Genomic DNA, 24,212 nt, shown 5'->3' with positions numbered 1-24,212 from the left:
TGCTTTCTTGTAATCACAAATGACCAATGTCATTGGTCCATCCAGTCCATTGCTGAGAAATGTAACATGTATCACATGACCACACACTTTTTCATGTCCTTTTCAGCAGTGGTCAGGTTGACTGCGGCTTGCACTGAGAGCGTTTTATATAGTGTACAATTATACACTCACTGAGCACTTTATTAGGAACACTAGACTAAACTCTAGAGACTTTTGTGTGTGAAAATTCCAGGAGATCAGCAGTTACAGAAACACTCTAACCAGCCCGTCCGGCACCAACAATCATGTTAAGGTCGAAATCACTGAGATCACATTTTTTCCCCCATTCTGATGGTTGATGTGAACATTAACTGAAGATCCTGATCCGTAATTCCTGTTGCACTTTATTCTGTTTTGAATACTATTCTGATGCTAGTGAAACTTTGTAATACGGCACTTTTCACACCACTGTCTCCTTAAGATGATTTGCTTATGTTTTCCTCTTTTGTAAGTCGCTTTGGATAAAAGCGTCTGCCAAATGAATAAATGTAAATGTAAATGTAGAATGTATCTACATGATTTTATGCATTGCACTGCTGCCACACGATTGGCTGATTAGATAATCACATTAATAAGTAGGTGTACAGGTGTTCCTAATAAAGTGTTCAGTGAGTGTAATATGACAAGATAACATAATATGCTCTTTGCGACCGATAACGTCACAGGAAGGTAAGCATTATCATAGCTGAACAATCAGAAATATTGTCAAGGAACCCCCCCTTGTTTCATTCTAACTTCCATTCTGCCGCTCTTCATTTCTATGGTATATACAAAAATACACATACACAAACAACTGTAATATTGCTGTGAGATATTCAGTTTTGGGGGGTTGATGTGGGGTTTCCTCAGTCAGGCCCTGGGGTCTCGTGACCCTTAAGGTTAAACCCAACTGCAACGGTCTACTTCCTGCTCAGACAACCGACACTCACACATGGGGTGTGCATCTGTGTGTGTATTTGTGTGGGTACGTGTGTGCGGTTTTAACTGAGAGATGTTGAGGGTTAAAAGCATCACCACAGGGAGGTGCTGGCTTCCGGACTCTGCTGAGCGTGTGTGTGTGTGTGTGTGTGTCCTCCCTGTCTGTTGGCCCCTCGGATCCTCTTTTGGCTATGAACCGTTTGTGGTCAGGCCCCACTTTTCAAACCCTGCTTTATCTATCCCGGTCAGGTGTGTGTTTGTGTGTGAGAGACACGTTTGTAGTCATCTCTTAGAAATAGGGCAACGATGAGCCACACGTTGGCCCAACCTAACTGATACCCAGATAACTCACCCAACCGCCCTGTGGCAGACAAATCAAATCAGTCATTGGCATATGTATATGTGTTGTGTCTTACAAACAGACAAACAAGATATGGAGAAACAATAATAAGGAGTGGGTCCCAACAGTTATGTGTGAGTTGAGGGGCGTTGCTATAGTACTACAGTAATAGTACTCAAAATGTTTAAAACATGTAAGATTTTCCCCATGGAACACAAAAGGAGTTATTTAGCTGAATGTTCACTTTTCACTTTTCCATACAACAAAGTGGATAGTAACTGGGACTGTCAAGCTCCAAAAAAAGAATAATAAAACAACAAATAAAAAAATGAATGAATGGGGGGTGGGGATAGCAACTTATATTTTCACACAAAGCTATCATGTGACTTCATAAGTCATACTACTTTTATGGTGCTTTTTTGTCCTTTTGGTAGCTTTACAGTTGGAGTCAACTTCTACTTTCATTAAAAGTATTAAACAGCATTGCAGTTTCCTTAATACCTTCTTTTGTGTTCCACAACAGAAAAAAAAAATGTTGTGGTTCAAGTGACGTATGATAAGTATTTTGGTTTGATGATTTGAAGTAGATATAGGATAGAATAGAGCTCTTTTTTTCTCTTTTTTACCATTTTCAATGAATGGTTCCATGTAAAACTGGAGTTATAGTGTGTGTATGCATATGTTCAAGTTTCAAAGCAAACTGGACACCTGTTTTCCCAGCTGTGTGAACTCTCTAAGGAACATCAGGTTGTGATTGTGCCTGACCAAAGGTTGCTTGTATTTATCCTCTTTCTTTCTCTCTTATTCACACACACATACACACATATTTTCACCCTCTAAATTCTTTTAACAAGTGTTGTGTGCGGCGAAATATTTAACCGCACGATTGAGTGTTACTCTGGGTGTTAATGTAAAATGCCTAGAGCAGGTAGAAAACCAAAAGCATTAAGAGTTTATACTTTGTAAGAGTGTTTGTGGGAGAACTAGAGAGAGAGAGAGAGAGAGAGATAAAAGGAAAGAGAAAGAGAGAGAGAGCTGGCTCAGAGCAACAGAGAAGAGATCACCTTTGAAGTCCCGGCTGGCGGAGGAAGCCAGGCTTGGCTTGGTACGTTGCATGCAGTGACTGAGTGTGTGTGGAGGGTGTTTAGCCTGGGAAAAGACAGGGAGACAGTTTGTATATTTCGTAATAAATGAGAGCGTAAGAGGAAAATAATTGGTTACAGTAGCTTGTGTACACCCGCTCAAATATATGTTCATACTCTCCCCCTGACTCACACACACACACACACACACACACACACACACACACACACACTCTCTCTCTCTCTCTCTCTCTCTCTCTGTCCAAATGATTGTTTTTAGAGACTGAATCCAGGAAGCCCCAATCGGCGAGCCGCCAGTTGGCCAAACTCCAGTGTCTGGCGGCTAGCCAACACACAGATCTGCCATCCGAGACTCAATCCCTCTCCCTCTTTCATACACATACACTCTTTTACTCCCATCTCATTGTCCTTCTTTCTTTTATCTCTCACTCTCTCAATACTTCTCTCTCCTTGATGTCCTGAAGCACTCTTCCTCTACATTACTTGTTTTTTGTTCGTTCCTCTTTACTCTTCACCTCCTGTCCATCCCTCCTCCTTTTTAAACCATTTTTCACTATCGTTTGTCGCTTTGAGGTTCTAACACCTCTTAATATTGATTATCGAAAGGCCATCATCTCTCATTAGCTCTTTCATCTCTTTTCCTTTTTATTTTTTACAAATTGGATAGACTCTAAATTCTGATTGGTTGAGCCTCGCTCTAAGCCGTAAATTGAAGCACATCTGGGATGGCATATTATATATTAATGCACTAATGTGCTGCATTGCTTGCCAACCATCTACAGAACATTTAGGCTTTTTGGCTATATTTCTTGGCAGAAGAATTATTTTCATTATTATTATTGATCAATATAACAATTTAATTGAACAGTGGTGTCTTATATCATATTGTTGTTGTGACTGTTTTATAAAAGCAATAAGTCATTTCAGGCTGTGCATGACATTGATTCTACACAGTGATAGACACTCCGCTAGGTGGCTCGTTGTGACTAAGAACACTCGTTACCTGTGGTAAAAAACGCATTGCTTTATTCTTTTTTGTTGTTGTTATTGCACTCTCTGTGGCTGCATTCTGCATCCGTTGATTCAGCACATCTCACAATTAACAGAGCTGACAAGATCCCCTCCCCTACTCCTCCTCTGTTCTGCTCTCTCCTCCCTCCATCTGCCTGCTTCGTTTCCTCGCTTTGCTTTAATTAGAGGGTTAGACAGGCACGTTTGAGTCAGCCTTGTTTTCTTATATTTTACCTCTCTCTGAATTTTAATTTACATTTTTTTTTACATTTGTATTGCCAGAGCAGTGCAAAATAAGTTATATGAAGTGAAATAACAATAGTGCAAAGTACTATCAATAAAATGTAAGGATATATATGCATTTAGCAGATAAACAATAGTATAAATCAAATAAGAAAAAATAGAATGTACTTTTTTAATTAAAAACACAACACGCAAAATAAAATTATAAATTATTAAGTTAAAATTAGAACAAGTTAAAATGGATAAAGACTAAATGCATCTCACATGTTGGGCTGTAATCTGATGCGGTGTATTGTGCTCTGCATGTAAAGGTATATAATTGTGTCCTGGATGCTGGAGAAGCTGGTGTTGAATTACAGTAGGAGCTCTGCTTAAAGATGACAGCAGATTGACTGGTAGGACAGATTCAGATTTAGGCAGGAAATGGGTGCCAAAAATTGTGTGTGTGTGTGTGTGTGTGTGTGTGTGTGTGTGTGTGTGTATATATATATATATATATATATATATATATATATATATATATATATATATATACAGGGTTGGGCAGTAACGGAATGCATGTAATGGGATTACGTATTTAAAATACAAAATAGAAGTAACTGTATTCCACTACAGTTACAATTTAAATCATTGGTAAATTAGAATACAGTTACATTCAAAAAGTATTTTGATTACTGAAGAGATTACTTTGCATTTTATTGTCATTTGTTTCATTTAATATTTAGTCCTTTCAGATGAAAACATTTATACATAAAAAATGATGCGATCCAAAGTGCATTTGAACAGTGGTGAAACACTTTCTTATGATGTGTTACATTCATATGAGCAGACAGAGAAGTAAGTTTGGAGCAGAACAAATAGAAATAAACCTTGTGTAAACTGTCAGCTTTACACTAATCTAAAATGCTATTTCTAGCCATTTTACATGCACACACACACACACACACATATATATATATTTATATAATTATATTATGAAAATAAAAATCTTATTTTTGGCAAATTTTTTCTGTAAATGTTTTTGTTATTTTTATGAATGCTTCTGCAATATTCTGTAAACCATCATTGCATAAAGGACCTGAAATTGAGAGAGAGAGATAAAGGAGAGTAGAAGTATGAGAGAGAATGTAAGAGTGGCAGCTAATAATTTGATTTCTCAAAGAGAAAATGTCCTGCTTAAAGCAAACATTGGTTCTCACCAGTGTTAATATGTGTGTGTGTGTGTACATGTTTATACTACATTGTAGGGACCAAATGTCCCCACAAGGATAAGAAAACCTGAGATCACCTACACTGTGGGGCCCAGCCAGAGGTCCCCACGAGGGAAATGGCTTATTAAACATACTAAATGATGTTTTTTGAAAATGTAAAAATACAAAAAGGTTTCTGTGAGGGTTAGGTTTAGAGGTGGGGTTAGGGGATAGAAATGATCGTTAGATCTGTATAAAATCCATAAAATGCATGGAAATCTATGGAGAGTCCCCACAATGATATAAAAACTAGTTTGTGTGTGTGCGTGCGAGCGTGAGTGTGTGTGTCTATGTGTGATAGAGTACGTAGTCCTGTGTGGCCTCTCGCTCGTTCCCTCACACACAACCACAGATCCTATCTGACTTTGTTTGGGACCTAATCCAACACTCCCCACCTGTATTTCACTGCTTCTTAGTCTTACAGAATAAAAACAGTATCTTGGCTTCTTACCCAAATCCCAGTTTGATCTGGCAGAGGGAACTCCTGTTACTCTCTCATTCATCATTTAGATGAATACAATTTTCATTTTGACTGTGGACCTGTATTTTGGAATAAGAGTTCTGTCTTTATTGCTTTGTGTGTTAGTTATGTATGTGACGTCCAGGGACAGGGTATTTAGTGAAACCTTGTGGCTGGAATCTCTGGCCTGTAATAGTCTGTGCTGGATCATGTTTATTGCTCATTATTAGAGTGTGATTGCTTTCAGACTGCCGTGCCGCTCTGCTCTAATTGTTGGCATTTAAATTTATTGTGGAAGGGAGAGATTATAGTGATTGTTGCCTCCCGTTTGCTCCTCTCCACTCGTTTCATCTCATTTTCTCTCTTTTCCTCTTGACTCACCTACCCTTCCCTCCTTTCGTCTCATCTCTTTTTTTGTCCTCTTCTCTCTTTCGCACCAGCAAGATTACACACACACACACACACACACACACACACACAAACAGGGGCATACACACATTTACAAGTGATAATGTGATAACTGTGCTGTTTTCATCTTTATCTCTCTTTCATTCTTCTTTGTGTGTGTCTATAGTGAAAGTGTGTGTCTGTGTGTGTGTGTATCTGCACCCGCTGCAAGAGTGTGTGTACTGCACATGTGTGTGTAGATAAAATTGAAATTCCCTGGCTGTAGGAAACAGATGCAGCCAGAATGCCTGATATTACACATCTGGACTCCCTTGTGATGTCACTGTCATCAGGACGCTCCACTGGTGTCAATTAGTAGGAGAGGCAGAGAGAGGGGGAGGTCTCCTTCCTTCCTTCCTTTTGTCTCTCTTTCACTCCCTATCTCTCCTTCATTGACACTCACATATGTACCTATACAGACACTTACTGCCTGTCTCTCTCATAATCTGGCTCTCAAAACGATACGCTTTTTCTGTATCGCACTCACAACCCTTCGTTCACATCTCCCGTTCTCACTTTCACCATCTTGCTCGTTACAAAGGTTTAATTCATGCTCCCTAAATATCCCTTAAAGGGCTAGTTCACCCAAAAAAAATAAAAAAATAAAATAAACATAAAATAAATCTGTCATCTTTTACTCACCCTTATGTTGTTCCAAACTTGAGTGACTTACTGTACTTTCAAATGTGGAAAAAAAAAAAGAAACGTTAGGCAGAATGATATTCTCAGTTACCATTCACTTTCATTGCATCTTTTTTGTCTATACAATGGAAGTGAATGGTGACTGAGACTAAAATTCTGCCTAATATCTCCTTTTGTGTTCCATGGAAGAAAGTCATACAGGTTTGGAACAACATGAGGATGAGTGAGTAATGACAGAATTTTTATTTTTGGGTGAACTAACCCTTTAAAATACAGGAACTACAGCGCTTTGAGTTGAAACACTGCAAAATATTATGAAGGAATGACATGTCAATTGGTTCTCTTCCAGAGTTTTCCATTGTGTCAAGGCTGACTGGGTCATGATAGTGTATGTGTGTTTTATAGGCTATGGGACAATGGTTATGTGGAATGCTGAGGATGAACATTATGGACTGCTGTTTACTTTGGCCCCGAACTGTTAAACGTTTAACTGCATTCAATTAAACAGTGTAGAAGGACACACTGCAGGGCGTCTCAAACAAATACATGCATAAACACAGCAACACACTCTCCAAAAGATACCAGGATACTCACACAGATTAGAAACACTCATACAGACTTCTTTTTTAGAGACAGACAGAAACACACACACACACACACACAGCACAGATGGCTATAATAGCTATGTGTTGTGGAAGGGTTAAGAGTGTGAACTTTGTCTGCCTGGCCGTTGACCTCTGCTTCTCTGTGGTTGGGTTTTAGCCATGTGCTTAGTTTACACATAAAAACATCCTACTGCTACCCCCACTGTAGCCTTCACTATCCCTGGACACAGTTGAATGTCCTTGAAGGTGCAAATTCAAGCAGAGAGGCTGTTTACCTTCCTCTGAACTCAACCCATGGGATGTGCTGAGTCTGTGGACATAACTGTTTAAAAGAGCGTTTTGCATTGGTATTAGTTTGTGTTTTTGTGCGTCTCTGTAGCATTGACTGAATGCATTATGTGATATCCCCATCTACTATATATATATATATATATATATATATATATATACATATATATACATACATATACGAATACACATACAAAACTCATACATTTTATGTGATATAATTTGGCAGTTGCCAGGGTGTTGCAATGCGGTTTCTTAAAATTACTAAGTATGAGCAAGAGAAATCGTGATTCTTGCCTTAGCATTTGCGAGCACTTGCAAGCACTTTTAAAATGTATTATAAACACTGTAATTTTAAGTAATTGTAAACATTGTGCTGAGTGACTCCAGTCAGGCTTCCTAAGCAACCAATTGGCCCGGTTGCTAGGGTGGGTAGAGTCATCTTGGGTTAACCTCCTCGTGGTCATTATAATGTGGTTCTCGCTCTCGGTGGAGCTCGTGGTGAGTTGTGTGTGGATGTCGCAGAGAATAGCATGAGCCTCCACATGCGCTAGGTCTCCGCGGTAACACGCTCAACAAGCTACGTTATAAGATGCACGGATTGACGATCTCAGACAAGAAGGCAACTGAGAACTGAGAGACGGTTTTGCCACCACGAGGACTTAGAGCGCATTGGGAATTGGGCATTACAAATTGGGGAGAAAAGGGGAGGAAAAAAAAGTTATTGTAAACATGAGCTACTCAGGTACTCATAAATGTCGAGTGAAGACATTAACTTATTTGTTTGTGCAGGGTTTTTCTGGGAAAGGTTGTGCCATGCTGTAGGGCTTCATGAACCTGTGTCCAGCCATAGCACAGCAAAAGGCCAAAACTGTCACTCTCTTTTGTTATGTTTGTTTATGCTGACAATGTTCTCTTCCCCTCTCCATTCTCTCTCTCTCTCACAGCCCCAGGGTATCCCCGCTTTTCAGGGAGTCTAGCCCCCACCTTCTTACCCATGAGCCCCCTGGATCACCATGGCAACAGCAGTGTACTCTATGGACAGCATTTCTATGACACTCAGAAAGGTGAGTCAGGTTCCATTTTATCTGTCAAGCTACAATGAACAGTCTGCATATGAACATATTTGTGTCTTAAATTTTAAATTGTGGATTATCACCTATTTTCTTTCATCCTTTCTTCCTTCATTTCATCCTTTCTTTTCTTCTTTCCTAAGATTTCTATCTAAGAGGCCTCCCATCACAACCCCACCTTCTCTCCACCAATCACAGCTTCCCACCATTATCTCGGACAGCCCCCACCCATCCGCTGGACTCCTGTAGCCGGGAGAGGGATTCTGGGAGCGCACATTCCCAGAAGAGCTCCAAAGAGACAGGTGTAGCGGAGCGAAGAGTAGGACCCGGAGGAAAAGATAAAGAAAAGAGTAACCAGGACTCTAAGCAGGATCGCCAGCACCATGGTCAACCACTTCCCAATCTTCATCACCACCAGCACCATCACCCCCAAAGCTTAGAGGAGGACCTCCAGAACAAAGACGACCCCAAGCACCTTAGCACTTGCCTGCTTAGCACGAAGACCCAGAATGGCTCTGACCCAGGGGCAACAGCCAGGGGCTCCCTGCCCAGTTGTGTAGGGCCAGGAGCCTCGGGTCTGGGGACTGGCCGGCAGCCAAGTGGAGAAGGTCACTATTATAAGGAGGGGGTCAGTGGAGAGATGCGAATTAGTGAGCCACCCTCAGACTGTCTTCGACACAGTGCCATGCTGGGCCATGCCCATCCAATGTCCTACTCCATGCCCCCTCCTCTGAGCATTGGCTCTGCTGTGGGAGGATCCTGGCTCCACCCAAGTCATCCACACCATCACCATCCTCATCATCCCCATCCAGATCTCTTCTGCCCACCTCCCCCTGCCCCGCTCACCATGCCCTCTGCTCAGGAAAAGAGCCTGGCTCCTGGAGCAGGCAGGGACTCTGAGGTAATGGGGCCTACCTTTGTGCCCTCCGTGGGGCCACTGAGGGACAAAACCAGTGGACCGTTTCAACTAGGAAACCCTCATTGTCGAGGTGCAGGAGGTGGCATGGTGTCAGCTGGGGGAGGTGTTGGAGGAGGTATGGGGAAAGAAACCAAAACTCCTGAGAGAAGTAGCAGTGGAAGTCGAGCAGCTCCTCCTGCACCTCCCCACATGCCTCCGCCTAGTATCTGCCAAAGAAAATCTTCCCAACAGCAAAATGCATATGGCAAAGCAGACAAGAGCTCAGACTGGTCCCCAAGCCTTCATTCACGCACACATGATGTTCAGCACAGTCAAAATCAGCAACCCAATTCGGTTAGGTCATGTAGCTTGGACGGCAATGAGGAATCTGATGCCTTTCATCCCTCTCTGCCACTGGGGACGAAGGGTGGCCAACAAGCTAAGAGTAGCATATATGCCAGCACTCCACCCTTTCGGGACTGTTCCCACTCAGGTCCATCAAACAGGGCTTCTTCTGAAGGTAAAGGTGGAACTAAGAGTGAGTGTAATCTTCAAAGGAACAGTCAGAGAGTTGCACGGATACGTCATCAGCAGCACGGTAATGGAACTAGCACTGGCGGGCTGGAGCCTAGCAATGATGTGCAAGAAAAAATAACTACAGAATACAGCGGGCAGCAGACTGGCACTCCTCCCTCTTGGGAAGTGCGAGAACACCAGACTCGGCCGGATGAAGAACAGCACAAGGCGTACAACTCTCTGGGTGCCGGCTCCCAGACTTCACGTGGGGTCCAAGGACCTCTTTCACCCCAAACCGCCCCACAGGAGACCACATTGGGCTCCCAAGGACCTGAAAACAATGCCATGAGGAGTCTGATGAAGTACAGCAGCCAGCAACCACTACTGTTCTCTCAGAAGAGCCCGTTTGGTGGTCTGGGCTGCCTTAAGCAGGGGTCAGCAACTGGGGAGAGGAGTGAGAGGAACGATAAAAGTGGAAGCAGTTCGAGCTGTGCACTACAGGAGGTGAAGCAGACCCTACCCCCCAGGAGAGCCTCATCATCTGGGGAGAATGAGCGTTCGGAGCGGGTGGGCAAGGACTCAGGGGAAGCTCAAGGGGAGGGAGAGGTGCGGCTGCCCCCTGTGGGGATAGCAGTGGCCGTTGCCAGGCAGAGAGAGCCCCCTTGCCGCCTGCCAGACGGGCATCCCATCCACAGCCACCACAGCAGAGTGATGCCCAGCATGAAGGGTAAGCGGCTGCCAGCAGGTCTGGTGTGTGTGTACGAATGTGTGCTCTAACAAGCTATTTTTAATTTGTCAGTATACTGGAGATACTTGAAGAACTTTTCAAACTTAATTATGGTCTCAAATTATTTGTGGTTGTTACATTGCATAGACAACATGACACGACAACATGGAGATTATTTCTGATATTTTCTAGGTGTAGTCTTGCCATATTGAGTGTTTTAAGGTTTACAGTGATTGCCAAATTGCTCTTATATCTTCAGTAGGCTACAATGTATAATATCTGCTTCAATGAGCACATGCCAAGATTGCATGAATGCAGGAGGACAGCTAGCTGCCATCAGTTAAACACTGGTTTGCTATAGCCCAGCAGAAACACCTTGGCTGTCGCCGAAATCTGAAAAATGCTGCCTTCTCAGGCAGTATACAGAGGAAAGAGGGCATCAAAACATGTCAGAATCCAGTGTCTGTGTCCATTGAGATGCTTCTCTGCCTAAGATATTGGTTGAAAGAACAAAATGCTGTCTGATCAACTTGTGATTTAGTTTCTACTAAAAAAATAACCATTGTAGTCATTAAGTATTCACTTGGTTATCTTTAAAGCTCACTTAAATTTGTTCAGGATCACTAGATGTGATGTGATGGTGCCTTGGAAGGCAGTCTGAAACCTTTAAAGATGCCTTGTTACTAAAATGCTGTCTGTTAAGTCATTGACTGACTGGGCAGGAAGGTTTGGACACATCCCTCGAGACTTTTGGCACTGGACAGTCTTGGGTGTTTGATCCGTAGTGGGTTTCCAGATTGTGGTACTTAACTGCTCTCTGATAGGTGTTGGACACCCCATGTACCCGCTGGACCGGGAGGTAGATGATGAACGGAAAACAGTGTATGAGGAACAGCTTGGACTTCCTCTATTCGACCGAGAGAGAGAACTCCTCCTCAGGTATGGCTGTTAGTTGACTCTTAATACCACATTGAACTGTATAAATTTGCAAAACTGCTAACACAGACTCCTTTGCCATAACTTATACAATTAGAAATAATTTAGTAGTTTAGCATGCAGACATATGTGCTATGCTTCCAACTTATAGATAGAATTGCCATATTTACCACGATAAGCTGTATCTAAAAGACCAGTCCTTTAATGACTTAACCTGCAGAGTTGCATTGTAGTTGCATTGTAGAGAACCCATGTTGCATCGAAGTCCTTATCCATTGTGCCATTTTTATTTCTTTCCTTCAGGGAAAACAAAGAAAGAGTTGAGTTTGCCAGGATCCACCCCTCCAGTAGTTGCCATGGAGATCTGACCTCACACCTTATTGTGCCAGGCAGTAGCCAATTAGGCACTGAACCATCTGCTCATGCCCACCCCGCCCATCATCACTGGATGCCTCGGACAGGAAGTCCCTCCCTCTGGATGAGACACTCCTATGGTGAGCTAATACCATCGGTTTGTACTGTTTTATTATTAGATGACAACATACTTCACGGTATTGCTGAATAGACAAATAATACTACATGTCATAGTTTTACAAGTGTTGTTTTATTAGTTTTAATGATCAGTGAGTAGACCTTATTCACAGCAGTGCCATCTTTGATTTTTGACAGGAATGACAGTGAGGCTGTGAGGGAGAGACATACAGTTGTTTAAAGTGTTACTGGATCGTTCCGCTGTTGAAACATTGAAAAAATATATTTTCAAGAAACTGCAGTTGACAAAAAACTCCAGACAACATGAGTTGTGGAAAATTAGATTGGGATCTTTTTGATAGCATTTCATTGAAGAGACTGTAAGTCTATCCCTCATAGCCTCGTTTTCATTCTCTTCAAAAATCCAAGATGGCGCTACTGTGAATTAGGTCTATTAGTATTGAAACTCAAGCCTAAATCTATGATCACTGAGCAGCATTTCCTGTCTCTGTTCAGGTCTCAGTCATGCAGCATTGCACCAGAACCTGACCCCAGGCTTCTCCACAACCATGCCCAGCCCCTTGCAACCAGTCCTGCCTCTGCCTCAGGATCCTTCCGCTGCCCTGGTGGTACTGCCTACCGAGCCAGCAGCCCACCCTGCCACCCATCACCTTGGTAAATTGCCCAAAATTTGTGTTTGTGGCATATTCCGGTTGTCCCAGGAATTGTTGATGTTGTAACAATGTTATGGTCTGAAGGTATTTATATTTCAGCACTAATAAAGGTAAAAAAATAAATGTGACAATTTAAAAAAATATTAAGTCCAAAATATTATACTGCAATAATCAATAGTTTTTTGTTGATGACATTGTTTGGTTTTGGTTTGGTTTTGTGTTTTGGTTTTTGTTTTATTTTTGTGTTTGTGTTTTTGTTGTGTTTTATTTCGTTTGCCGAGCAAATTATTCAGTGATCTGAACTTTCTTCAGTGAATGACAAAGATTTGACATTGTATTTGGTGTGAATAGTCTTTATAAAAATGTATTTATTTTGTGTGGTTAAGTTGCAACAGACTTGTGAAAGGGCATTAAAGGAATAGTTCACCCAAAAATGAAAATTTGCTATTAATTTACTCACCCTCAGTCCATCCAAGATGACACGCTTCCTGCCTCCTCCTCCACGTGACGCGTGACCTTACCAACAAGCTTACGGCAGCAGAGATGTACGGAAGCGAACATTTGTGGTTAAAAAGTATATAAGTATTGTTTTGTTTCTCAAAATAATCAATCGTTTGCATTCAGAAGAACTTTATTTGTCGACTGGCGTCGTGTGGATTATTTTGATGCACCCTAAATATGCATTTTGGACCGTCAAAAAATGGAGTACATTCACTTGCATTGTTTAGAGGAGGAGGCCTGAAATGAAATCCTAAAAGTCTTGTTTTAATGAAGAAAGAAACTCAGATACATCTTGGATGGCCTGAGGGTGAGTAAATTATCAGCAAATTTAAATTTTTGGGTGAACTATTCCTTTAACAGCCTGTTAGTTACAGCAATTACAGTTAACAACTGCCACCCCCTGTAATCGGTGGTCAGTCTATCCAGTTGTTCTATTCCGGAACTGCACTGAATTCCTTCACCATCTGGGACTCATGTCCCTCCCCCTCAGCACGATTCGATCTCATCCCCTCTTTGCTCCTGTATCATTCTGTAATCATTATTGTGAAATGCTTCACTAAGCCAAGCAGGCATTTACAGCACATTGTAGTATGGACATAATGGGAACGGTTTCACAAGCGGCCCTAATGCACACTCTGAATGCGCGAAGTGGAATTATTCAAACTGTTTAAACAAATTATCATTTCAAGTAGATAGCTTGCGTATTTGACTTTGAGTGTGTGTGGTGGGGTGGAGGGCGAATGCACAGATAAGCATGTGCGAGCGAGAGAAATGGAGATCTAAAGTCACTGTGTGGGTGCACGTTTCAGGGTTCAGATTAAATTTGTATGAATATGTTAGACCAGAATCAGTCCAGGTGTGTTCTAGAAATTTGTCACCATTGAAGCACTGTGTGGAAAGTTAGGTGGTGTGCGCCACAAGAAAAGTAACAATTTAGAGATAAAAATGGGTGTATTTGGTTTTTGCTGTTTTGTTCTTTGTTGTGACCATATTAACTTTTTGCATTTGCAACCTATTTTGCTTCCGTATTGTGATGTATTTTATGAGTGAAACAGGATATTCAATGAGAAAACATTTTTGTTTGAGATTTGATTTTGGCAATTTGAAACTGAGATTTGAAATTGGATTGTGAAAAGGAGGTGTTCTATACCAGAAAGGAGCCACGCCTGATTGCAAGTTTGTTTAAATGAACTAATTTACATATTCTAAACAGTTGTCTGGCGATTGGTTAACATTATCCAATAACCCTGGACAGCCTAGATGACATAAGGGGGAAAAGTATGTTTTTTATTTTTTTTATTTTTTAGGGGGAGCAAGTTATTACATTTTGACAAAGGATTACAAATAAACTGACTAATGAATCATGCACAGTAAGACCAGGAACATGTATTAAGAAAGTAAATAGGGTCCATTTAGATTTTATGTTGATTTTAAACCAAAAGAAAATCTAGGGTCAGCTAATGGGCTGTCATTCTATGGTGTAGTGTTCAATGCCATCTGAGCAAAGTTAGGATGTGCTACACTATGCATATTTGTATAGTTTTAAAGTGTATCACTGTGCCATGCCATGCCATGCTATAATGTTGTTTTGCTATCACTGGTATTGTCCTTTGATTTGTCTTTCCACCATATTATACTGTGCCATGGCGTGTTGTGCATGGTTGCATGGCTTTTTACTGTATTGTGCTGTGCTTTGCTGTCCTGTGCTGTGCTGTACGCCTCTGTTCAGTATTCCTCCTCCCCACACTGGCTGTGAAATTTAATTAGCTCTCTGCTCCTTAGCGTCACACTCCCCTTTCTGCAACAAAGAAGGGAAGCGCATCCACTGGATCCCTCCCTAGGGAAGCATAACCCTGTCCCAGTAATCTTTCCCAAACAAAGGTCCCTGTCATACATCAGGGAAGGAGGGGTGGAGAATGAGCAGCATGCAAAACCGAATGGCTGAAAGAAAAACATATTGTGTTTAAATTTCTGTGGGCTGAGGCTCAAGGCTGAGACTAAGTGCTTTGCACAGCTGCGCTTCATCCCTCTACACATTCTCTCTCTTTCTCTCTCTCTCTCTCTCTCCCCCCGTTACCTAACTCCATCCTTCCTATTTGGTTCACAAATGTCCCTCTCCTTCAAAAGCAACTCAGATATCCTTGTTTAGTGATAAAATGGCACAACAGTGCATCTGCGAGGGTCGTAGTTTCATGAGTGACCTAGTTTTGCCATACTTTTGACTTGTGGCGCAAGGTCTGGTTCACATTGTAGCTTATTATGGCCAAGAACCACCCATTGGAAGAGACTGCCTGACTAACATGCAAAGCGGCCAACCACAGTTTGCTAACGCACTGTTTAGGGTCAGGTTTATTGGATAATATTAAATGGATTATACCACAATGATAGATAGGTGTGGAAAAAATAGAAAAATAGTCTCCATGAATGGTTGTATGGAAACATGATTTTGTCTTTTCAACAAGAGAAAAAAAAAAAGAATTAAAAAAAGGCATAATGGCTCTGAAACTCTCTGAATATGTGTGGACTTTGTGATCAAGATTTTTGTCCATCCAGAAGTATATACTCAGAAAACAAAATTAAATATACAGTTTTGTTTGTTCATATCTAGGTAACTTGCTACCAAGTGCCTCAACCAAAACTCTTATATCTTTCAAAGATTAGATGCCACTAACCTGACAAACCTTGGCTAATCCAGTGATTAGTTCTTCCTCAAAAGTGCTCGTTATATCAACCTTGTAAACATGACTTTATTTCCAGATGGACTGATAAAAAAACGCAAAAAATAAATAAATAAACTCTTACTCCAGAAAGCTGCATAAAGTCAGCCAATCAGAATGGAACTGACCATTTTAGCCAGCTCTTTCCATTTTTGTGTAGAATATGCATCAGACGTTTATTGAATGCTCTGTGGGCAGTCTATGTGCTCCCAGAAGTAACGTAAAGCCAACCAATCAGACTGGAACTGCCTATTTTAGCTAGAGCTTGCCATTATTGTGTGCAATATGCATCAGACGGCTAAGGCTAAAGCTATGGGTGACCTTAATGCATCTGAGTCTTCCCTCCTCAAGAATTTGTCTGTAGGTATAACAATTGTGCTCCTTTTTAAGGGCAACACCCATCACCTAACCCTTTTTACAGAGGCATTATAACCCAACCCAAGCTCATGTGAATGAGTGAGCCATTTGGGAGTGGACCCTTCTTGCCTGTTCTCAGCATGCTGTCAGGCAGGGCTTGTCAGAAGAGCCACATTCATGTGACAGTTTGAGTCAGCAGTGCTGAATCGTCTTGACTCCACTGCAGCGTTTGGGAGCCAGAGATCAGGCAAGTGTGGCTGGTGAGCTCACTGGTGACCGTCATTTTGCGTTAATCTGCCGAAGTATGGCTGGCCTAACAGTGAGTGCAAGTGACAGACAATGCAAAGAGGATGTGGTTTGCATGCACTGTCTGCCTATGGGTTGAGTTAGCTACATTTCAGCCTCTATGCAGAGATGAGGAAAGAGATGTGGAAATGTGAGTATGTGAGTTTTTGCCTTGGGGATGGAGGATGACTTTATGGAAGAAAAAAATAGTGGAAGAAAAGAAGGACGGAAAAGAAGTGGAATCTTATAGCCGTAAATCAATAGGCCTTCAGAGCGATAAGTGCGACTTGCCTTAAGGCAAGTGAAAAACCTTTGTTCATTATTTTCTCATTCCTTTCTCCTTCCCTCTCTCACTCTCTGTAGATGTAATGGAGCAGCAGGGATTGTGGCCCCCTGTTTACGGAGCCCGAGGGCCCGCCTCACACATGCAGCATCCCGCTGTCTATTCACGCTCCCAGTTTCTACGGCAACAGGAACTCTACGCGCTGCAGCAGCATCAGCACCAGCAGCATCGTGCAGCGCAGGTGATGGAGCTAGTGCACAGACACAGTCACTCACAGGTAACATACACACACTCACACTACAGTTGCACCTGACAACACCTAAATAAGTGTGTACATTAAAAGTTGCATATTCAGCATACGCACTCATACCCATCAGGGTTATTCTTGTTTGAAAATATCCAATATAATTGAATGTTCACCAGGGAATTCCCTGGAAATATCAGGGCATTTTCATATTGTGATTTCTAGGCCTGGAATAGTAATTTAAATGAATATAATTTTAAAAATGAATGGAAGTTTCTATAGTCAATATACTGTAAATGTTTCTAGTTAGGCACAGTTCTAAAATATTTAATCAATTAGAAATTGCACCTTTTGAGTGCAATCCTTCTAAAATAGTATTTCCAAATAGAATCATGGAAAAATCATGGACATTGTTTTTCATTCCCCACAAATTGTTCCATCTGCCTATGAAGACGCAATTGAATCGGAAAATGCAACAAGTAAACTGTGACTGGTTGTTTTTCATGTCAGTCCGCTTCTTATTGGGTGGTTCTTTTTGACAGCATACACTGTTAAACTAAAGTCAGGCTTGGAAGATAATAATCAGACCACATAATTGATTAAAATACAAAAACTAAAGTCATTTTATCTGTAATTTTATTGTGTTTTTATTTTAATTTTAATGCAAATGTATAGTTTCAGTAAAGTTTTTGTTCTTTTGCAAACTCATGTTTTTACTATTATTTCAGTCTTAGTTCTATTCGTTTTAAAATATGAAAATATTTTTTACTGCAAGTTTTCGTCAATATTTTTCCTTAACGATAATAACCTTGATACCAGTTCAGTTAGATGCATTTCCTCATACCCCTCACAGGGTTATTTCCCAATGGCTATTTCTGTACTGAAGCCTAGTGTGTTTCAACATGCCTACCCAGGACACCCTGGTTGTGAAAGGCCTGTTCCTCCTCTCAGAAATTCATAGCAGTTATACCAAAAAGAACACGCAACTTTGCTTTTTCAAAGCGCATTTTGATGTTGCAAGTTTAATAGAGTAGGGCCCTGCTCAGGAATGGGACAATTATTTGCCTGCTTTTGTACAAAGAAACGGAGCAAAAAGCAAATGAATGGAGGATCATTAGCATCCTTTGTACTGCATCCCTGGTGCATGTCCTTATGCAAGAAACCTGAACTGAGAAACCTGAAATGGCTGAATCATATCTAGCTCCATGCTGTAGAAAAGCATCCTTTTTCATATGAATACATTTCAGTGGTGAGAAAACAAGGAATTATTTAGGCATATAGAGTGTTAGACCCCCCCATGACCCCCTGTACTGTAAAGACTCTAAAGTTAATAACATGGTTTGGATGTCTTTTTTGCATTTCCTGTGTTTCTACAGAGGAAACCTGAGGATTCCCACATGGATTTGGTTGAGGGATCGCCTGAGCTCCGTACCCCCAAGCACACTAAGTCTTTCTCTGTTGGCCCCTCAACTAAAACGCCCCCCTCCTCCTCATCCCCGGGAGGCTGTGCCTCTCGTCTTTCACCCTGCTGTCGCTCACCCGCCCCGCGGTCCCACCTCAAGGGTACGCCCTGTACACCCTGTGCTGAGCCCAGCCCGGCCGTGGCTGCCCCTCGCTCCCCGGTGCTCAGCCCCCACGTCACCCCCCACCACCTGCCAAAACCCTCAGAGTCCCAGGAGAAGAGGGGAGAAGGGCAGCCGCCCCAGGACTACCCTCGGTCACTGGAGCCTGGTGAGTGTATATACTGCATATGTCTCTGTATATGTTACTGTCTACAATTTTTTTTGCACTGAAATTCTTAAAAATATAAAGATTATTTTCCAAAATGTTGGGGAATGAAATTAAAAATGTCTAAAATAATGGTTGCAACATCCCTTTATGTACACATTCTTTGAATCATCAAACACACAATAATTGGGGTCAAATGGTAAAAAGGCACCTGACTTTGGGGGAAAAATAAAAATAAAACAGAAAGCAAAGAAGAAAAAGCAGAGAAGTGCTTTCTCTCATTCAATCTGTACCTCTTCCAATACACTCACATTTGGGACAAGAAAAACAGTTACTAGAGGAAAGAGGTTGGAACATTTCATTACATTCTCAAGGTTAGGGACTTGCCATCGCACCTGGCTCCACAAACTCCTGGGGGAGAGGGAGTGAAGTGAAGGAGAGAAGGAAAAAGAAGAGAAGAGATGGAAGGATAGAAAAAAGACCCTGGCCGGGGGGGACTCAGGGACAGTCCAAAGGAAGAGAAAGATAGTAGACCACAGATAAGAAACACTGGGCCTTTGAAGGACTTGTTGCCCTTTGATTACTGAGGGCAATCAGCCTGTTAATGTAAAAGAAACTGTTAGTGTTGCATGTGCAAGAAAGCATAGACAACTTTGTGGAGCTTTCTGATAGGACTGGGCTATATATTGACATATGCACAATACATTCATGATGAATTTGCTGGTGTTATAAAATTAAGCAACATTGTGAATATCAAAATTATTTTAAAGTTCTTTATATTTGGTCATTAAGTTTCCTAAAAAGCATGTGATTAGACTAGTTTCAAAATCCTATCTTTTCTTGCAACTTGTATTGATGAAAAACTGTCTGTTTTGATAAATCAATTTAAAACTCTGATTCAGCTAATCGTTTGCATTATCACTCTACTTTCACATGAGATGTTTTTCATATATTAAAATGTTTTAGTAAACGTATATGCAGGTAAATATTGCTATTTATTGTTATATTGGTCTATACAGTAAAAAACAAATCTAAATCTAAACAATTAAAAATCATATAAAAAAATTAACTGTATTTTACTTGAATTAAACACTTTAATCTAATTGACAAACAGGTCTGTTTGATCAAAATGATGGCTCCTCTTTTTAAAATACCCTTTTAAATATCTCCATATATATCGAAATCTGTCTTAAAGTGAGACTTTTAATTTGAATAATAATAATAATAATAATAATAATAATAATAATAATAATTTAAAATCGCCTTTAATTTGGATAAGTTTCCTAAAGAGCAAGTCATTAGACAAGTTTCACAATCCTACCTTTTTCTGGTACCTCTTGCCGTTTATTGTTATATTAATGCATGTGAAAGATGATTATAGAATTTTTACTATATTGTACTTGCGTTAAATATTGTAATACAATTTACTAAAACGGTTGTGTGGTTAAAATGATGGTTCATCTGATTGAAAAAAGACACCCTTTTAAATATTTTGAAAACTATCGATTATCGTCAAAAGGCAAAAAAGAAAAAGAAAAAAAAAAGAGATTTTAAAAATCTACATCACCCAGCCTTTCTGTCTGCAATAGAGCATGGGTGTGAGAGAGACAGACAGGGGACAGTAGGGTGGTCAGTGAGACAGCAGACAGGGCCTCTCTTATCCTTCAGGGGTCCTTGAGTGCTGGCCAGCGGAGGGATATGCATTCATCTGGCGGATGGATACCATCAATAATAGCAGTACTGAGGTGACAGGGCTGCCTCTGCAATCACACCCAGACACCATGCTGTCATCAATATACCAGCTACACTGCAGATCTCATATAGACACACACACACACACTCAGTCTTTCAGACAGCCAACATTCCCTGTGCAATCATTTTCACTCACACGTCGAATACACACTCTCACTTAAAGACTAATTTATACACAAACATTCCTATGTGCAATCTTTCTCTCTCACTAACACGCACTGCACACTGAATCCATAACAACTTGAACATAATTCAATATTCATGGAAAATTCGCTCAAGCCTGCGCCATAGTCTTTATGGCGCCGGCTCCATTACGTGTGTGAGTTATACTAGATAAACGTAGTGAATGGTACACACTGTCACTAATGCTTCTGTATACAGCATATATATCACCCCACTCTGCACTTGAGCGGCAGGGGGCCGTGCCCCTTAACTGACAAGGTCATATTGTGATGTGTATTACAAATGAATGGTAATGGCTTGCTGGTTCATACGTCGCCAGCGTGCATTGAAGTGTGTTTTCAGAAGCAGTTAAATCTTTATGCTTGTAATAGAGGGACTTCAAACAAGGCTGAACAATCCAAACCAACATCACTGTTTATGGAAACACTCAATCAATTTATTCCAATTTTCCCTTTAGATCTCCCTCCTGGCTATTCTTACCCTGCCATTGCCATTGGTTACAAGGGTGGCCCCTCCCCCCAAGAGGTCCAATTGGCAGAGCATGCTGACTTGGAGGCGGAGCAAGCGGAACCTGCTGAACCTGCACCACAGACCCACCCTCTTTCTCCCAAAGGGGAGGAGCCTGTTTGCCACACTGGAATGGGATCTCCTACTAGAACATCCCAGGAAATAAAGGAAGATTACGGGGTGATAGAAGCAGAAGGAAAGATGGGTGAAGGCCAGACGGGGGTTACCTGCGGCCCTTCTCCTCTCTCGCAAACCTCCCTTTGCCCCATTACTAACTCTACGGTAGCAAACCCCCATCCAGAACCAGTGACTATGATCACCGACAACCAAACTAGTGGAATTGAGATTCCAGCACCAGCTGAAGACCTCAAAGAGCTTGATGATGGTCTACTAGATCCAGTCCAGGGTTCTCTGACCACCTTCCAGGATTCTCAGTCTATGGAACCTACCGTGACTGACCCAGAGAGGACAGTAGAGGACAATTGTGCCTCCCCCTGTAACTCGGTAGAGACCACCCATGCATCACCACCCTTCTACCCCTGCCCTGTGTCCTCTGCCCTGGGAAATCAGTACCCAGGCAGCTGCATTTGGAGCTTGGAGCTGCTCATAGCAGCAGCACTATGTGCCACCCGAGATGCCCGTATGGCGGCCCCCGTGTCTGTATCTGCTGACACGATGACCCCTAATTATGGCATAGAATTACTATGTGAACTGGCAGAGCTAGAGCAAACCCAACAGCAGAGGAACAACATGGTGGAGAACACAGGTGAGAAAAAATTAAGGCAAAAGAGGTGCATGGTTTTGCTTTGGTACAGACATATGCTATACACCAGTGGTTCTCAACCAGGAAGCTAGGGCACTCTAGGGGGCCTTAGCAAACTTTTAAGGGGGCCGCAAGAGGAATCAGAATTATTTAAAATGTTACAATAAAATAATACAAGTTAATTAAAATGCTAAAAACCACTACAAATTAAGATGTAGGCCTTAAGACCTTGTGGTTTATTTGTGATATTTCAATCTATAATAAAGTAAGAAATAATGGTACTAGCTGTGTCTCAAATGATGCACTATACACTGTGCATTTGCACTATACACTATGCACTTAGCCATCTAGTGTATTAATTTTCAAAGTGTAGTATCATTTCAAATGGAACTCTATCTTTTTTTTACTACATGGAAACATTTGTTTTTTAGTTGTCGGCAGTGACGTTTCAAACGCATGCAATGTGTTGCTTCTAGCTTTAGCATATTAGCCAACCATGTCCAACACTTATATTTCAAAAAATTTACATATTCACCAAATGTGGGTGATGGTAAAGCATTCAACTCGCATGTTGCTGTCTTCAGAGAAATGTCACTCTTTACCACATTAACCACTAATTACAACTATTTTGTCAGACCCCCACTGCAGCCTGCTAACCCTGCCCCTTCCGCTACGATGGCTGAGTGCATGAAGTGTCGAACATTTCACACTCCATTATTTTGGTTGAAGAAGTACATCATCCGAGTACTTGTAGTGCTCTTCTTCTTGTTGCATTTTCAGTGTGAACACACTACTTACACAACTTAGACTACGAAATGATTTAGAATACTGCAGAAGTATGCGATTTGGGAGGCAGCCAATATTTATGTTTTGTCAATGTTTCATCTGATAATGGTCCAAAATTAACTAAAAGTGCTAAAGCAGGCTACTGTTGCTATGATTACCTAATAGATTACCTAATTCTGTCTATGTGCATCCATTTACTGTGAAAATACGCATCTTAACTAACTTGTAAACCAACTTATCTGGTTACTGAAACATTTGAAAATACTTGAAACTTCAAACCTTAAAGGGATAATTCTCCCAAAAATGAAAATTCCCTCATAATTTCCTCACCCTCATGCCATTCCAGATGTGTATGACTTTCTTTCTTCTGCTGAACACAAATGAAGCTTTTTAGAATATTTCAGCTCTGTAGGTCCATACAATTCAAGTGAATGGTGACCAGACCTTTAAAGCTCCAAAAATCACATAAAGGCCACATAGAAGTGATTCACACGACACCAGTGGTTTAGTATATGTCTTCTGAAGCGATATGATAAGTGTTGGTGAGAAAAAGATCAATATTTAAATCCTTTTTTACCATAAATCTCCACTTTCACTTTCATTTTCAAAATGTGGAAAGAATGTGAAAGAAAAAGTGGAGATTTATAGTAAAAGACTTAATAGTGATCTGTTTCTCACCCACACTTATCATATCGCATCTGTAGGTTTGGATTTAACCACTGGAGTCATATGGATTACTTTTATGCTGCCTTTATGTGATTAATAGAGCTTCAAATGTCTGGTCACCATTCGCTTTCATTGTAAGGACCAACAGAGCTGAGATATTCTTCTAAAAATCTTTGTGTTCTGCAGAATTAAAACTCATACACATCTGGGATGGCATGAGGTTGAGTAAATGATGAGAGAATTTTCATTGTTGGGTGAACTATCCCTTTCATTGGGGGTGTTGGACCCCCTAAAAACCTCATAATTTGCACATGGTCTCCTGCAATCTTAAATATTTGGTTACATCCTTTCTAACATACAGTATGCCAACATTACATCGACTCCTGGTTTTTAAAAGCCTCTCCATCTTGTAGCATTTCCATCAGCAACAGGTTTCCAGAAGGCAGGTAAAAAGACAGCGAACAGCTGTTCTGTTCTTTTTTATCACAATAGAAAGCACATCCAATCACAAACATGATTTAATTTCTCATCAGTGATTTGAACGAGCAGTCTTGAAGCACTGTGATACAGGCAGCAGGGGAAGACTACGACAGTGGCTTTCATTTTGTTTTTCCTCTAATCACAAAAAGAGGTGCAAAAAATTAGGGTTTCAGCCTAGCCAGATCTCTTGGCTTTGTGTGAAGGAAAGATAACAAAGGACCCCCCTCCCCATGTGTCCATACTGACAATGTGCGCAAACACACACACACACACAAATACACTCATACACAATCAACAACTCTCAGCTGAACGTCCAGCT

The 24,212-nt window shown here is 41.2% G+C and overlaps 1 protein-coding gene across 3 annotated transcripts in view; it reads left to right on the top strand.

Moving 5' to 3' along the window:
* bahcc1b (BAH domain and coiled-coil containing 1b) overlaps positions 1-24,212 on the top strand; it is a 133,629-nt gene that overhangs the window by 70,926 nt on the left and 38,491 nt on the right. For all 3 annotated transcript variants that reach the window (XM_051667021.1, XM_051667020.1, XM_051667022.1), the window contains 8 exons: positions 8,294-8,413; positions 8,563-10,560; positions 11,385-11,499; positions 11,800-11,990; positions 12,484-12,642; positions 16,865-17,061; positions 18,405-18,759; positions 21,149-21,964. In XM_051667021.1, the coding sequence (XP_051522981.1) occupies positions 8,294-8,413; positions 8,563-10,560; positions 11,385-11,499; positions 11,800-11,990; positions 12,484-12,642; positions 16,865-17,061; positions 18,405-18,759; positions 21,149-21,964 (3,951 nt within the window). The remainder of the gene's footprint in view (positions 1-8,293; positions 8,414-8,562; positions 10,561-11,384; positions 11,500-11,799; positions 11,991-12,483; positions 12,643-16,864; positions 17,062-18,404; positions 18,760-21,148; positions 21,965-24,212) is intronic.

This window comes from Myxocyprinus asiaticus, chromosome 32, assembly GCF_019703515.2.
Source record: "Myxocyprinus asiaticus isolate MX2 ecotype Aquarium Trade chromosome 32, UBuf_Myxa_2, whole genome shotgun sequence".
NCBI lineage: Eukaryota > Metazoa > Chordata > Actinopteri > Cypriniformes > Catostomidae > Myxocyprinus > Myxocyprinus asiaticus.
The sequence above is the reverse complement of the archived record's forward strand: the minus strand, read 5'-3'. Positions and strand labels throughout refer to the sequence as shown.